Here is a 14,870-nt window from a genome sequence, read left to right on the forward strand (position 1 = left end):
GAACGCTTGCTTACTAAGCATGCGGACGAGAAAGAGACGCGCTCACCTGACTTCGGTATCGCGTCTTCTCTCCGCCACTACCTCGCCTTGCTCATTTTAACCTTTTTCCTACCCACCCACTCCTTGGGGTATCTTGTGGTTGGTGTAGTCGTGCCACCCTTTCTACGGCAGCTATGCGCCACTTCACGCTCGAGAGATTCGGCCTAGGCCACTTAGGAGCCTGCCCACATTGAGCAAGACCCTGGACACCTTGATCTGGACCCTGGACACCTTGATCTGGACCCTGGACACCTTGATCTGGACCCTGGACACCTCAATCTGGACCCTGGACACCTTGATCTGGACCCCGAGCACCTCTCGCGCGCGCATGCCTGATGCACACGCACCCCGGCAGAATCCTCTTACCCCACACCCTGTAGTCGTCTGAAAACCCTTGTACATTACATTCCTCCTCTATCTGGAGCATCCGCAGCTATTAGGAAGCTACCCCCATGCGCTCGCCGCTCTCCTTTGGCGCTGTCTCCGTCAATCTTCAATAGCGCGTACATCTCACTGCTCGCAACCGTCATATTACATTTCAGCGTGCTATCCCAGAACCCATGCCTCAAATCACAGATTACTATATGCCGTATGGACACCAGCCTCTCCCTTGCTCGGCTCAGATACCTTTCGTCGTCATGCCTGAAAGTGTATGGTTCATGAATAGAGAAGCGTGTTTACCATCATCACTGAGCTTCTTTATGCAATGCTAGTACACCGCACCGCACAAATCTCCCAAGCTTCCTGGTTGATACAGTCAGCCATGAAACATGCATTGCATGACTGGCTGACCGCTGGTCATGAACTGCGACAAATTATGCGGCTCCATTTGTGATGAGCTCGAATGAGCTATTCACGTGGTGATGCGGCCGGACAATGGTTGGTTACACCAACGTTGTCGTTACCACCCAGGCCGTGCACGAGTTTGTTGGTTCAGGCGACATGGAGATGATTGGGAAGATAACTGACTACTCTGTGCCTTAGACTATCGGTCATAAAAGGTTCTGACCTTCTTTCTGCATCTTTCTTTCATACCAATAGCTCATCTCGAATCCAGTTGCTATCCGCACTCGCATTCAAGATGTGCTATATTGTCTGCTCCGCAGTCTCCGTATCTCAGGAACTCGTTGTCGCGATTGACGCTCCTGCACCTCGCAAGAAGCCTCTCAATGTCAAACGAGTCCTCGCGAAGGTCGTGAGTGCCTTCAAGCTGAGGAGCAAGAAGGCGAAGGGCAAGGTCGGTACCTTCCTACATGCTATGTGCTTCGCGAGCTCAGAATGATACTGTATCCATACAGTCTGAAGTATATGAATCCTCAGCCTCATCCTCTCCCGTTACCGTCGCTGCTCCCCTCGAAGATACATTCGTCTCCGGGTTCGTTATGGTGCAGCGTGAGATGCCCACATCTGCGTTCGCTCTAACGGTTGTGCCTACCGCCATCGACGTCGACGCAAAATCTATTGCGGTCGGCGAGGTGGCCAAGGACGTTGCTACCGGCCTCCGCACCATCGCGGCTTCCGCTCCTCCCTGCCCTTCTTCTGCTGTGATGTGCTCCTTCCCGGCGTCCACCAGTCTTATCCCTGTGCGCAAGATCGCGGTGTGTGCTGGGCTCGAGCTCAAGTCCTAGAAGGCAATCGCGGTTGGCTGCGACATCCCCAAAACGAAAGGGACGGCTAAGGTCGGAGCCGCCGTCGGTTTCAAGCAGAGGACAGCGAACGACATTGTTAAGATCCCTATCGCTACTCGCATGACGAGTGTCATCTCAAAGTCTATCTACCTACCTACCTCAACTATCCCTATTGCTATCCAACCTCGTAGCACTCGCCGCTTACGCATGCGAGCTCGTGATCCCGGTCACGTCCGCAAGGTCAGGACTGGCCCCATCGGCCAGGACAGAGAGCATCTCGACAATCGAAGCAATCTTCCTGTTCCTACGAATTCGACAAGCATCGGAGGGCTGTGCGAGAGGAAGACGCGTGGCGAAAAGGACAAGGAGAAAAATGTTGACTCATATGTTGACACCAAGGTATAGCAGTCCGTTCTCTCTGAGCTTTCATTAACTCACAACCGTGCTGTCTGCAGGAAGCCGTAAACGGCCCCATGGAGGTCATTCCAACGTACGTGTTCGGCCTGATTTGCCTCATCAGATGAGTTGACTTGCAACTGCGTTATAGCGACGTGTCCAGGCAGCTTCGAAAGAAGGCGGATGAGGAACTCATCAACAATGACTCGCTCGCTTCCGCAAGCCTCGGAGCTCAAGGCATGGTCTCGGTCACATCAAGTGCTGCTCACGGCAGCTGGAACATGTACGTTCTACCCCATTTCCCGATCTGCAGCTGTACTCACGTAGTTATCACCACAGCGCGCAGTACATCGCAGAGCTTACGAAGGACAACGTCATTCCTACCACCTTCAGCGCTCTGTTGTCGATCGCGAGCCTTCCATCTATCAATGCTCTGACCCGCGCATATATGTACGTTCCTGTCGGTCTATCGGAGACTTTGATGCGTTGACGTTGTGTATGCATTCATAGGACGTCGTCCTCGTTTGGAGGTGAGCAGATCACGGATATTCAGATTACTATCAGCGCTTTGCCCACAATCGAAAGCCTTTACGATAGCGAAATAACCTCCGGTTTCAAGCAAGTGCAGACGTGCACTGGATATCACCACAGCGCCTCTCTGCATGCAGAGAGGACAGCGAACATACAGGACTTTGAGCGTAACTCCGCATCGACCAAGACCTCTCCAGAGGCAAGTCAGCAGGTTGTTAAACCTGCTCCCCACAGCAGCATCCCCGTCGTTTGCAAGACGGGGCAAGGCAATAAAGCATTGAACAACGTCAACTCTGACACTAGAGCTATATTTTCCATGCATCCTATCACTCCCATTATTGTTGCTCACGGTTGCGACGCAACGATCGCAGAATCGGGCCCGCAGCACATCATCGAATGCATCGACCTCCAACAGTCCGCTGCCCAACAGCCACTAGCGGCCCCTTTCACCAACTGCATATCACCGCAATGCGCACACACTACGCTGCGCTCATCTACAACCACCGATGTCACGGACGGAGGCCAAGTCGCCCAGTCCAGCATCCCTCCAATCACCCGGTCGAGAATCTCTTCCGACCGCGCCAACGCCCCATGCACCACGAATCGCGATGACGAGGATTCCGAGATCCTCAGCACGATGGACCGGCGTGTCCAGAAGACGCGACATGCAATCGAGACCTTCGCCAGGTCCGTATTCCAGACTCCTGTCCGAATGTATGATCAGGAGAATGTGAAGCCGTTATGTCTTCACGGCCATGTCGAATCCCTCGAAGAGGAACGACAATTTCAGACGCACATCATTGACATGCTCTCTACTGTCGCCGAGCTGGCACCCGCCGCTCCCATATCTATATACTCCACTATGACAGAATCTGCAACGAGCACCTGCGTGCTTGTCGACGCTGATAATAAACACCCAGGACGCCGATCGACTTGCGAACGCGCACATGAGGCACAGGCGCGTGCATTGATCCCGAAGAACAAGCTGGATGCGATGGCTGTAGAAGAACGTGAGCGTTGCGTTGGTGCGCGGATGGCCAGAAACGAGAGAAGAAACTCCGCCTCGGCCAATCAGAATAGGACGGTCCAATTCCGCGCCTGTCCCTTCTCTTCGTCCCTTACTACGACAACTGCGCCTCCCCAATCCCGCACTCCCGTTCTCAAGCGCATCCCAGCTCCTAGAGCCGAAACGGCCGAGTTGAGCACCGAGACGACACCGTCAGACATTAGTCGCGCGGAGCAGCGCTATCCTTACTACGGAGCGAAGAAGCTCTATGAACAACGGATTGGCGCCAGATACACCACGACGAACTTGAGAGGTGCTACCGCCCAACATGGTTGGGATTTCCTGCTACCTCAGCACTCGCATTATACATCGAGGCTGAGGTGAGTACCTATCGGACTCCTTACTGCCTTTTGCTCATGTACTGTAGTTACTCATTTACTATGTGTCTTACAGGTATATTTTCTATAGCACTCACATCATACATCAGGGCTGAGTCACCTGTTTCCTGCATGTTTTACAGTGCTCGGAAAGTTTCATCTCGGACAATACGGTATCTTCCAGACACATGAGAGGAACGGGAGCGTACCAGACATAGTACATTACATGACAGTGCTTGTTGGGGCGTGAAACTGATCAGAGCGGAACTCGAGCGTTTATATATAAGGTAGACACATTGACGGTGTCGAATTGTCATCAAAATATTCTCTGACATGTAGCCATCAGTATCAGATATACAAAGAGCACGAAGACCGCCAGAAATCCCAGACGGGCCATTTGTGTCGACGGGCGCACAACTTCAAACAACTTTGTCGTCGGACTCCATGATGAGCACAATGCTTCGGTTGGAGGGAGCCACTACATTTGTCACGATTCGACACAATATTGCTAGACCCAGTAGAATTGTAGCGTCATATTCGGTAGAAAATTCTTCGCTTTGTTTATACCTCCGGCAGTGGCACAGTGCCGCACGAACTTGACACGTGATGGATCGGGGACGGCCGAAGCCAAAAGTCCCGAGCCTAGTGGTGTTGGTCCACTTCCGCAGCCAAAGCCCTGGAGCCTGATTCGTCCAGGCCAAGTTCCTGGACCTGGGCCTGAGGCCTGATCAATGATTGGCCCCGAAGATTCCACTACAAACGATCGCAGCGTTCAACAGCTTTACCTAGGTGTACGCTTTACCTAGGTGAGTGTCCGAGACGTACACTCGCTTGTCTCGTCTATTGCAACGTGTAACACCGTTAGTCACGTGCCTCGCATTGGCCGAGCTGCAATGCGGCCTTCACGTCGATGGCGTCGGCGGCGTCGGCACATCAGGAAAACTATCCAGCTTAGAACACTCTCGTTCGCTTTCCGTCACCAAAAAATACAGTAAGCTCGAGAAAGTCTCATTTTGAACTTTTTTTCTCGGTTGGAAGCTTCTTATTATGCACTTATTCGGTTGTACAAGCCAATACCAGCAGGAACAAGTCAAAAAGGAGGTTCTCGAGCCACAAGTCGGTTTCAGCATTCCTGATGAACCCCTCAAGGCCCGACTATATATCCCGTCCTTTCCACCATCTACTCGCTCCCTTTCCTCTGCGTACTCGATGTCCATCCCCACCTCCCGTCGCACTCAAGGCCTACGTTGATGACCTGGGCCTGTTGGCGGCTGGCTCCACTTTCGAGCTCACTACTGACCACCTCGAGTGTGCCTACCCGCTTGTTTCACACAACGTCGACCTTTGCCTGGCTGCTGACATCGACAATCCGACCTCCTCCTTCACCTCTATACAAAGCATCTCGATCTCCCTCGCACTCCTTCTGTCAACATCACTCCCCCCGGGCTTCCCCCGCACTTCTTATGCCCTCAGCCTGTCGTCCGCCGGCTTGGTTTCTGGCTGGATGGTCAACTGTCTTTCTGACATCATGTCGATTCATGGCCAACCATGTTTTCTCGGCTGCTTGCACCTCCCTGTCCTTGCCAACACCGTCCATAACCTGTCCATTCATGTGGTTCGCCTCCTCTCAGGCTATGTCTGGCAGTCCATGAGTACAAGTCTCACGCTCGACATACCGGAACCTGCCCGTACATCGTTACTGAGTGCCCGCGTCATGCCATGCCCGTCACATCCTCCGCGAAGCGTCGCCTGTGGTCTGTATGGTGACCCTCTTCTCCACTCCCAAGCGCCTCCGCTTCCTCGCGTCCTTTATGCGAGGACTACTGCGTTATCGAAGACAACCCCACCCCCCATGCCTGCCGTTGACTTCGATAAGCTGTTTCATCCACTCATCTTCACGCCCTCTCCAGCCTTCGCCTTTCACCCACCATCGCCGTATATCTCATTGCCGCTGTCTATCATAGTTATGGCGCGCGGGATATAGATTGTATTCAAAAAAAGCGGCGTTCATGTGCCAATTCAATCCGATCTCTCTAAAGAAGTGATAATTGATACTGGTGTTGTTCAACGTGCTACTCTGTTTACTATCTAAGCCAGAAAATCCAGCTGGCTTCGTTTGAGCTACAACGTATACTGGTGCATACAATGCTAAGTATATGATCAATCTTGTCGAAGCACTGCTAGAACAGGTTGAAAGCCGCGCTTGGAAACCTGTTTCACTCCCAGGAGCACGATCTGATCAAAGGTAATGGAGCCTCCGGGAGACAATTCCCACCCAGGCTCGGTACACTTCATGCCGGAAAATTTCTATACGCGGCATTAGCGCGACGACTAGTATGCTTAAGTGCGTGGCAGTTACCTCGATCATGATCTTCACCTGCTTCGCTATCTCCTTTGCAAGTTTCATGATAGTGATGGATTGCGGCACCTTCGCCGAGGTCCGGACGTTCACTTGTTTCGTATAAGATGTGTACCCTGGCCACTGATGTCGAATTCGTCAAATGCATCGTAAACACTGCGGCTTCAATATCACTTGCCAAAATTTGTATGGACGCCTTTTGACTGATTTTCCCTTTGTACACGGGCTTGTGTAGTCCTCGTCTTTTTACCTCTTCTTTTAATGCTGCGGATAGCCAAACGAGGTCGTTCATGTCCGGAACGAACTCGAATAAAATGAACGGTTTGAACGGGATTCGTGACTTAGGCTTGTAGCGTTTTTGTGGCACCTCTTTTATACACATCATTTGGGAGGAGCTAGGCCTGGACACTTCAGACTGCTCGAGCTGGGCGACAAATTTCTCAAACCCTTCGTTGGCCTGGTAATCGTGAACTAGATTTCATTGGACACACAATAATGACGTACTATCACGGCTTCCATGGCTCTCAAGTCAGTTAGATAGTCGTGGGCATATGACCGTGGTCCCGCCATGGGCTTTGGCTCGTCGCGCGCGGTGTATTCCTTGACCAATGCTTCAACACCACCGGAATGCAGCTTGTAATCCCCACTCGTCGACGTGAGAGGCAAATGAACAGTATGCGCGACTTCAGTCGGCGCGTTGTCCTGTGTGCCGATGAGCGGGGCGTCAACAGCAAATCATCAATTCTCGTACTCGATGAAAGACCCCGTCGGTGGTCTGATGTCTTTTCGAACTAACAGCCACCTCCTTCGACGTGCTGCCGATCTTGCCCTAGACATGTCGCACTCGGTGTTGAGTAATGGACAACCAGCGACCTGGCAGCTAGACGTACCTCGTCAAGTGCGTGGCCCAGTTCCGAGTAATGACTGGTCGTTGCGGAGGGATAGCATGAGGGGTTAGACTGAACGCGTCGATTATCCCAACACATCTCGAACACAGGTAAGCGTAAGGGATTGCCACCATCGTCTGCGCTGGTCATTAAATACTAGTGTCCAGGTCGAAACGCACAGTTTGCCAAATGCATGATGGATATCGGGAGACAATGCGACCAAGGATGGGTGACGAGTAATCCGGATATCTGGGCGGAGGCACCACGTAACGTGCCGCCTTGAGCCCCCACTACTCATCGTTGTAAAGCCTCCGCAGAGACAGCCTTTACAGAATTCATCATCAGCATCTAGATATCTAGAGAGCACGCGGCTGACGCACAAGCGACGTCCACGTTCTTCGTCGTCCGAAGGCCTCAAGGCAGAGGCCAACAAGATCCGACGAGAAGCATCCTATGGATATTGCTTCATGATTGGCTGTGGATCATTTGAGGCGGAGGGCAGCATCAGCGGAAAAAATAGTCAGCTGGATACCTCGGCAAGGCACTCTGTGACCGACGCGGCGGGAATCGGAAGGACCGACCACATCAGATGGGCAGGCAACATGCATCGCCACTTATCTCAAGCGGACCTATTGTGTGCAGTCTCTAAACAAGTCCACCAAGAGAGGTGACCTTTCCGTTCTCCTATGCCCCGCATCAGCGTGCGAATTGGATGCCTTTTCAATTCGTCATGGAGCTTGCATTTGATATCGTGGGCTGGCGTAAGCTTGGCGGTGTGACCAGTCACATAAAGCCGACCTTTCTGAGCGCAGTCCGATAAAAGCTAGGTACAAGGCTTCGCTGGAGATGTAAAGCTACCCACTGTGTTTGGGAGGAGTACCGATGAGCGTGTATCAGGCACCACATGAGGGCGGAGAACTGGAAACGGCGTCGGTATTGCTGACCCCGACTTGCTTAGATGTCAGACAAACTTGTTGTGGGCGATAATGGCAGACGGACCGTGCCGTTTTGAGCGGTGGAAATCAGAGGAGTTCTGATCCAAGAGAAGCATGTCAATGCCGTACACAACGCTCTTTTCACCGGTGTGGGATCAAGCGCTCATCGTCGCCCGCCAGCTCGCAGATTCCTCTCTTCCGATGAAAGTCCATGAACCTATTGGGTGCGGTCTTTTGCCCGTAGCGCGCTTGTGCAGGACAATCATCCTTGCATCTTCAGTACGCTCAATTGAGTTTGAGCGGAGGAGCATTGTATGTAGCCGGACTTCGGCAACATGCATCGCCACTGCTCTTAGGCGGACCTGGATTCAAACGTATTGGACGAAGGCTGCGGCGTGGAATCCCCGAGAAGTGCTGCTGCATCCTGGATGGCCATCTTCTTTGCTGAGTTCAGAGAACACTGCGCATCGCATCCGGTAGGAGGTGCGACACGGTCGTGCTTACAGATGGCCGCCGAACGGAGATAGTAAATAATGCGGCAGAGTCGGGCTAACAAGAGCACGCCTCTATCCTCGATACCTAAGTATCTTGGTTGCCACTCCTTGCAAGGCGCAACACTCACATGGACAACGTAATTGACAGCATTCAATCTTCCATCGTGCACTGGTCAATAGAACCAGAGACCGGGGCTCTTAATCCAAAGAAACTGATATCGGGAAGTACAGAACATCTGCACACCCGGTTCCTCAGCTGAATCAACACGCGCCTGGATGCCAACTGTCATGACTTATCACAGAAGGTGTGGTGAACTTGAACACGACCTGGTCGCATTTCTCGCGTGTGAACAAGTTGGAGCAAACTTGAACGGATTAGCCGAAAGGCGATAGATTTGGTCGTCGAGGCAAGAGATCAATTGAGTCGTCGCACTCAGGACGCTTGAGATCAACTGACTACATTAAGTAAGCAAAATGAAGAATGAGAATGGTTGCCTCCCGCCGGAAGCTGTGATGATGTGACAACAAGCGCCCGTCGAGGGTTCGAAGTTGAATGGAGAATACTGTCACGCTCCCACACTAAAAACGTGACCGTAACAACTCTTAATTAGTCGGAGTTGCCACAAACGCCGTCTTGCTTCCCACCAACTGTCTCTCTCGCGTTCGAGACTGCTTGGCAATGCGCTCTTTCTACCAGACGGACAGCGATGATCACAGGCGCATTTTTGCCCAATATGCCTATCCTACTTCGACTTCCCTTGATCCCGGAGAACCTTCACCATCTCGTTCAGCTCGATAGCCGCTAGGAAGCCGCTGAGCATCCTATGAGTACTTGGGACGCCGCGTTATGCGTCGACGGGAGAAGATGGGCCTCGTCAGCATGCATGTCATTTATGGCTTAGTGCTTTTCGAGGTCGGATGTATTCTTTCACCCGAAATCTGACTCTAGGCCCGAGAAGATCTCAAGACAGCAACATTCATGCTGGCGCACCAAAGACTCGTTTGCATGGCAGTGATATGGAAGCATACTTATGTAGGATGATCCGTGGCGTTGGAAGATCAGCTATTAATGTCGTCATGCTCTCCGAAGCGACAGCCAGTCCGAATAGCACACAATGTGGCATGCAACTATTTATGTGCGCAGAATTTGTCCATGTCCTTGTTTCAGCAGCCAAAATCATAGAAACAGTCTGAAGAGCGACGTCTGTCCCGCCAATTGCCCTTATACGCCTAAATGGACAGCCAGAAATCACAATGACGTACTGATATTCCTTCGACGCCCGCGTGTACCAGTTCAACGACCCTGTTTATGCTTTTCTGCGGGATCATGATCAGTATCTCTTTGGATATTTGCCGAGCATCTCTACGTACAGCATGCCCTCCGTGACGGCGTCTCTACCCGCATTCCTGGGTCACTGTGACAGGGAAGATCAAGAACGTGTTTTATCTGCGGTGGTAAGGGTGCGATTAATTTCGGCTGTGTTATCTGCGCGGCACTTCCTGATTGATGGGTTGAGGTCCCAGGGTGCGATACAGACTCCGTCGAGGTACAGCAGTAGCCGCAGAATCATAGCTTCCTTGATGCTCCACTCCAAAGCGCCACCTCCTGTGTCTTGACTTGTCCTATTGTGTCTCGGTCCGCCAGACTGCTCTTTGCATTCGCATGTCCCGTGCTCTGTATGTCGAGACTTCCGCACATTGCTCGCTATCAATCGTGTCTGGACAAGTCTTCCGTGCGTCTGTCAATGGAGAAGGTGGCCTCCGCCGGATTTTCGACTGTCTTTGTTTAGCATCGTCTTTCCACGTCGGCACTGAAGAAGTAAGGACCATTGCACGCAACTGCCTTACATCTGACGTTTAAAACTGACGATTTGCCGGGAGCTCCTGCTAGAAGAGATGGCGGTATGTGCATTCTGTAAGTTAGCTTCGAAATGCCAGAATCACTCATCGGGTGCAGAATAGCACATGTACATTGCATCAGCACTATGACCGGAGCACCAACCGGCATCACTGAATTGATCTCACATTCACCGTTCGAGTGACTAAACGCTCTACGGCCGTTCGAATGCTATCTTGATCGGGGATCTTGGCATGCAGTTTCATACAGGGAGCTGCCAGAGCGGGCTTCTTGGCAAGTCATTCCGCTTGCGTGAGAGCAGGGATCCTCTAACAATCGTCGCGGTACTTTGTCTACGGCGTCTTGGCATTTCCCGTCTGAAAACCTCGCTCTCCTTCTGCCAGATGTGCCTCCGTCGTTCTGCAGTCACTGAAGCTGTCAAGTCCGCCGTCAGCACCAAATCGGCTGGTTGCATTGATTTTGACATGCATGTGTCCATGTGGCTCTCTCATCGCGGGTTGCCGTCCGCGAAACCAGGATATGAAAGGAAGAACACGCTGGCAGAAATAGATCTCGTTGCATTTCTCAACCACGCGCTCCCAAACTTCTCCGGTCCCAACGCACGTAATCGACAGCGCGTGCGGCACGGCTTTCTCTACACAGATGGTAGAATGAGAAGCCGTGTAGCTTGATTGCATTTTTGAATCCAAGCGCCGTTGTAACCATGAAACCAAGAGAAGAGGAAGGCATTTACTAAATAAGTTCCGTTCTCGACGCATGCGTTTGACACTCGTCCTTCGGCTCGGGTTGATGCCGCGTGCGTTGAATTCTCTACACTTGCGATTGCGATAGCACTGAATGCCACGACTCGGGTCCGCCCTTACATGAATAGTGAAGCAGATCTTGTTCCTCGGAGCCGCTCAGCGAAGTTCGCGCCCGTGATATCTGTGATCGCCTTAGAGAAGAGTTAGTCGTCCTAAGTGTAGTTGCCCAACGATGTCAAATTCATACTCTCTTTCTCCCTGACAGCCCTGGGAGCCTCTCACGTAAATGCCATTTGAAACAGGCACACCTGCAAGTTGGTTGCTGGAGGTGCCATCTGGTGCAGCACTGCGTTGACCAACAATGCCTCCGGGAAGGGCGTTCTATTGCGATTCTGAGGTGAGCACTCCGTTGACCCTACTCACGGCGTTTTCTGGAATTTTTTGGGCACCGTTTCATCCTTGTCAACAGATTCAGAATCAGGAAACAAGTCCACCAGGAGAGATGACCTTTCCGTTCTCCGATGCCCCGCATCAACATGCGAATTGGATACCTTTTCAACTCGTCATGGAGCTTGCATTTGATATCGTGGGCTGGCGTAAGCTTGGCGGTGTGATCAGTCGCATAAAGCCGACCTTTCTGAGGGCAGTCCGACAAAAGCTAGGTACAAGGCTTTGCTGGAGGTATAAGGCTACCCAATGTGATTGGCTTCAGGCCGAGGCCAAGCATTGCCACGAGCCGGTCGAAAGGGTCAGCGACGTAGTTACAAATTCGTTTATGGGCGATGGGACGGCCGCTCAGTAAAGGGAGGAGTACCGACGAGCCTGTGTCAGACATGTGTCACTCAGGTACCACATGAGGGCGAAGAACTGGAAACGGCGTCGGTACTGCTAACCCCGACTTGCTTAAATGTCAAACAAGCTTGTTGTGGGCGATAATGGCAGACGGACCGTGCCATTTTGAACGGTGCGATGGGAATCAGAGAAGTTCTGATCCGAGAGAAGCATGTTAACGCCGTACAGAGCTCCCAGCTTCCGAAGCCAACGTTACGCCAAGTGGGTCCTGCATTGCGATACTCCGCGTGTCCATCAGCCCAGACCTCAGCTTTACGTCGTGTATTGTTTCCGGTGTACGACTCGGACCCACTCGTTTGTTGCGTCCATTGTACGTGCCATGTGGCTCGACAGCGTTCGCGTGCCCCAGTCGCTATTGGCAATGCGGCCTTCACGTGCATTCGCGGGGACCGACGATGGCGTCCTCAGGCGTCGTCATCCCCTCCCCCCATTTCCCCCGTCCCTTCCATCATCTACTCCCTCCCTGTCCCCCGCGTACTCGATGCCCATTCCCATCTCCAACATCGCACTCAAGGCCGACGTTGATGACCTGGGCCTGTTGGCGGCTGGATCCGCCTTCGAGCTTACTACTGACCGCCTCAAGCGTGCCTACCCACTCATTTTACAACGTCTCATCGACCTTGGCCTGGCTGCTGACATCGACAAGTCCGACCTCCTCCTTCACCTCTCCACAAAGCATCTCGACCTCCCTCCTGTCAACATCACTCCACCCGGGCTTCCCCCGCGCTTCTTCCGCCCTCAGCCTGCCGTCCGCTGGCTTGGTTTCTGGCTGGTCGGTCAACTGTCTTTTTGACATCATGTCGATTCATGGCCGACCATGTTCTCTCGGCTGCCTGCACCCTCTGTGTTCTTGCCAACGCCGTCCGTAACCTGTCCATTCATATGGTTCGCCTCCTCTCAGGCTATGTCTGGCAGTCCATGGGGTACAAGGATCATACCCAACATACCGGGACCTGCCTGCACATCGTTACTGAGTGCCCGTGCCATGCTCATGCCCGTCACATCCTGCGCGAAGCGTCGCTTACGGTCTGTATGGTGACCGTTATCTTCTCCATCCCAAGGGCCTCCGCGCACTCACGTCCTTTTATGCGAAGACTTCTGCATTCGCGAAGACAGCCCAACCCCCATGCCTGCCATTGACCTCGGGTAAGCTGTTTCATGTTCCCTTACTACCACGGACTGTCAGTGGCTGTCTACCATATGTACACATCAGCCTAGTCCACTCATCTTCACACCCTCTCCACCACCGCCGTATATCTCATTGCTGCTATCTATTGTAGTTATAGCACATGGGATTAAACTGGAATTTCTCGAAGGAGGTGGTGTGATCTATTCGGAGTGAATTCGCGGTGCAAATTTAATCCTAAGGGACGATCACGCAATGTCTCGAAAGAGGCGCTGCGAAATATATACATAATACGTGACTGGTGTGCCTATCTGCTTATCTAAGCCAGGCAATCTGCTTCGTTCGACAACGCATACTGGTGCATACAACTTGTGCTAAGTATATGACGAATGACATTGTCGAGCCACTGCCAGAATAGGTTGAAAGCTGCCCAGAGAAACCTGTCTCACTTCCAGGAGCACGATTTGATCAAAGGTAATGGAACCTCTGGGAGACAAGTCCCACTCAGGCATGGTACACTTCACGCCGGCAAATTCCTATATGTAGCATTAGCGCGACGATCGGTATGCTGGAGCTTGTAGCAGCTACCTTGATCATGACCTGCACTTGTTTCGCTATCTCCTGTATAAACTTTATGATAGTGATGGATTGTGTCCCCTTCTCTGAGGTTCTCCTGATGTTCACTTGTTGCGCATAAGGTTTGTACCCTGGCCACTGACGTCGAGTTCGTCAGATGCACCCTAAACGCTGCGGCTTCAACAACACTTGCCTCGATTCGTATGGACGCCTTTTCACTAATATTTCCTTTGTATACGGGCTCGTGGAGTCCCGACCCTTTCACGTCTCCTTTCAATGCTGCAGATAGCCAAACGAGGGCATTCATATCCAGGTCGAATTTGCATAAAATGAACGGTTCGAACCGGGTTCTTGACTTGTACATTTCTTGTGGAACGATTGCTATATACATCGTTTGGGAGGGACTAGGCCTGGACACTTTAGGCCGCTCGAACTGGTCGAAGAACTGCTTCAACTCTTCATTGCCCTGGTAACCATGAGTTATATTTCATTCGACACACAACAATGACGTACTATCGCAGCTTCCAAGTCAGCTGAATCGTGAGCAACGGCGCCATGCGTGCGAATCCCATCACCAGCCTGTGGCCCCGCCATGGGCTTCGGCTCGTGGTGTGCGGCATAGTCCTTGATCAGTGCTTCAGGACCATCGGAATGCAGCTTGTGATCCCCACTCATCGACGTCAGAGGCAAATGAACAGCATGCGTGCCTTCAGCCGGCGAGATGACCTATGTGCCGATGAGCGTGGTACCAACAATAAATGATCAAGTCTCATACTCGATGAAGGACGCCGTCATTGGTCTGATGTCTTTGCAAACTAACAGACACATCCTTCTGCGAGGTGCCGCCGATCCTGCTCTAGACATGTCGCACTCGGTGCTGAGTAATGGACAACCGGAGACCTGGTAGCTACACGTACCTCGTCAAGTGCATGACCTAATTCCGAGTAGCCACTGATAGTTGCGTGGCGAGAGCATACGAGACGAGACTGAATGCGTCGACCATCCCCAGACATCTTGGAACAGAGGTACGCGTAAGGGATGGCCACCGCCCCTCTCCGCCACT

General features: G+C 52.3%; 7 protein-coding genes across 7 annotated transcripts; 5 read left to right on the top strand and 2 right to left on the bottom strand.

Moving 5' to 3' along the window:
• Positions 1-1,687: 1,687 nt before the first annotated feature.
• Positions 1,688-2,789, top strand: LAESUDRAFT_453632 (uncharacterized protein). Its single transcript, XM_040902534.1, has 6 exons — positions 1,688-2,066; positions 2,123-2,157; positions 2,215-2,346; positions 2,403-2,513; positions 2,574-2,593; positions 2,649-2,789. Exons 1-6 carry the CDS (start codon positions 1,788-1,790, stop codon positions 2,666-2,668), a joined length of 597 nt encoding a protein of 198 aa, XP_040759438.1. The 5' UTR covers positions 1,688-1,787; the 3' UTR covers positions 2,669-2,789.
• LAESUDRAFT_453642 (uncharacterized protein) lies at positions 2,790-4,049 on the top strand. The gene has a single exon (XM_040902535.1). The coding sequence runs from the start codon at positions 2,911-2,913 to the stop codon at positions 3,982-3,984; it is 1,074 nt and encodes a 357-aa protein (XP_040759439.1). The 5' UTR covers positions 2,790-2,910; the 3' UTR covers positions 3,985-4,049.
• Positions 4,050-5,206: 1,157 nt separating this feature from the next.
• LAESUDRAFT_730976 (uncharacterized protein) lies at positions 5,207-5,848 on the top strand (the record flags this gene model as incomplete). The annotated part of the gene is made up of 2 exons (XM_040909942.1): positions 5,207-5,495; positions 5,786-5,848. A coding segment is annotated over one exon (289 nt), but the record flags the coding sequence as incomplete, so codon positions are not given.
• Positions 5,849-6,075: 227 nt separating this feature from the next.
• On the bottom strand, positions 6,076-7,503 carry LAESUDRAFT_453659 (uncharacterized protein). Its single transcript, XM_040902536.1, has 6 exons — positions 7,227-7,503; positions 7,088-7,165; positions 6,841-7,038; positions 6,515-6,793; positions 6,337-6,459; positions 6,076-6,284 (listed from the first exon to the last, which is right to left on the bottom strand). The coding sequence occupies exons 1-6, from the start codon at positions 7,371-7,373 to the stop codon at positions 6,138-6,140; spliced, it is 972 nt and encodes a 323-aa protein (XP_040759441.1). The 5' UTR covers positions 7,374-7,503; the 3' UTR covers positions 6,076-6,137.
• A 1,856-nt stretch (positions 7,504-9,359) lies between these two features.
• Positions 9,360-10,207, top strand: LAESUDRAFT_730979 (uncharacterized protein; the record flags this gene model as incomplete). Its single annotated transcript, XM_040909943.1, has 4 exons — positions 9,360-9,369; positions 9,518-9,685; positions 9,743-9,840; positions 10,170-10,207. Coding segments are annotated over 3 exons (276 nt in total), but the record flags the coding sequence as incomplete, so codon positions are not given.
• A 2,335-nt stretch (positions 10,208-12,542) lies between these two features.
• LAESUDRAFT_730980 (uncharacterized protein) lies at positions 12,543-13,349 on the top strand. The gene has a single exon (XM_040909944.1). It carries the CDS (start codon positions 12,587-12,589, stop codon positions 12,896-12,898), a length of 312 nt encoding a protein of 103 aa, XP_040759443.1. The 5' UTR covers positions 12,543-12,586; the 3' UTR covers positions 12,899-13,349.
• Positions 13,350-13,503: 154 nt separating this feature from the next.
• LAESUDRAFT_730981 (uncharacterized protein) lies at positions 13,504-14,114 on the bottom strand (the record flags this gene model as incomplete). Its single annotated transcript, XM_040909945.1, has 3 exons — positions 13,504-13,767; positions 13,820-13,945; positions 14,001-14,114. The coding sequence occupies 3 exons, from the start codon at positions 14,112-14,114 to the stop codon at positions 13,606-13,608; spliced, it is 402 nt and encodes a 133-aa protein (XP_040759444.1). The 3' UTR covers positions 13,504-13,605.
• Positions 14,115-14,870: the final 756 nt, after the last annotated feature.

Source organism: Laetiporus sulphureus (genome assembly GCF_001632365.1).
Source record: "Laetiporus sulphureus 93-53 unplaced genomic scaffold LAESUscaffold_57, whole genome shotgun sequence".
Classification (NCBI taxonomy): Eukaryota; Fungi; Basidiomycota; class Agaricomycetes; order Polyporales; family Laetiporaceae; genus Laetiporus; species Laetiporus sulphureus.

Bases quoted from the DNA above. Each gene is read 5' to 3' on its own strand.
- LAESUDRAFT_453632 (XM_040902534.1), top strand. From the start codon at position 1,788: ATGACGAGTGTCATCTCAAAGTCTATCTACCTACCTACCTCAACTATC. The intron at 2,347-2,402 runs GTACGTTCTACC...TTATCACCACAG, and splicing joins GCTCACGGCAGCTGGAACAT to CGCGCAGTACATCGCAGAGC. The intron at 2,594-2,648 runs GTGAGCAGATCA...CACAATCGAAAG, and splicing joins GACGTCGTCCTCGTTTGGAG to CCTTTACGATAGCGAAATAA.
- LAESUDRAFT_453642 (XM_040902535.1), top strand. From the start codon at position 2,911: ATGCATCCTATCACTCCCATTATTGTTGCTCACGGTTGCGACGCAACG.
- LAESUDRAFT_453659 (XM_040902536.1), bottom strand. From the start codon at position 7,373: ATGACCAGCGCAGACGATGGTGGCAATCCCTTACGCTTACCTGTGTTC. The intron at 6,794-6,840 runs GTACGTCATTAT...CACGATTACCAG, and splicing joins GAGCCATGGAAGCCGTGATA to GCCAACGAAGGGTTTGAGAA. The intron at 6,460-6,514 runs GCAAGTGATATT...ATTCGACATCAG, and splicing joins AGGCGTCCATACAAATTTTG to TGGCCAGGGTACACATCTTA.
- LAESUDRAFT_730980 (XM_040909944.1), top strand. From the start codon at position 12,587: ATGCCCATTCCCATCTCCAACATCGCACTCAAGGCCGACGTTGATGAC.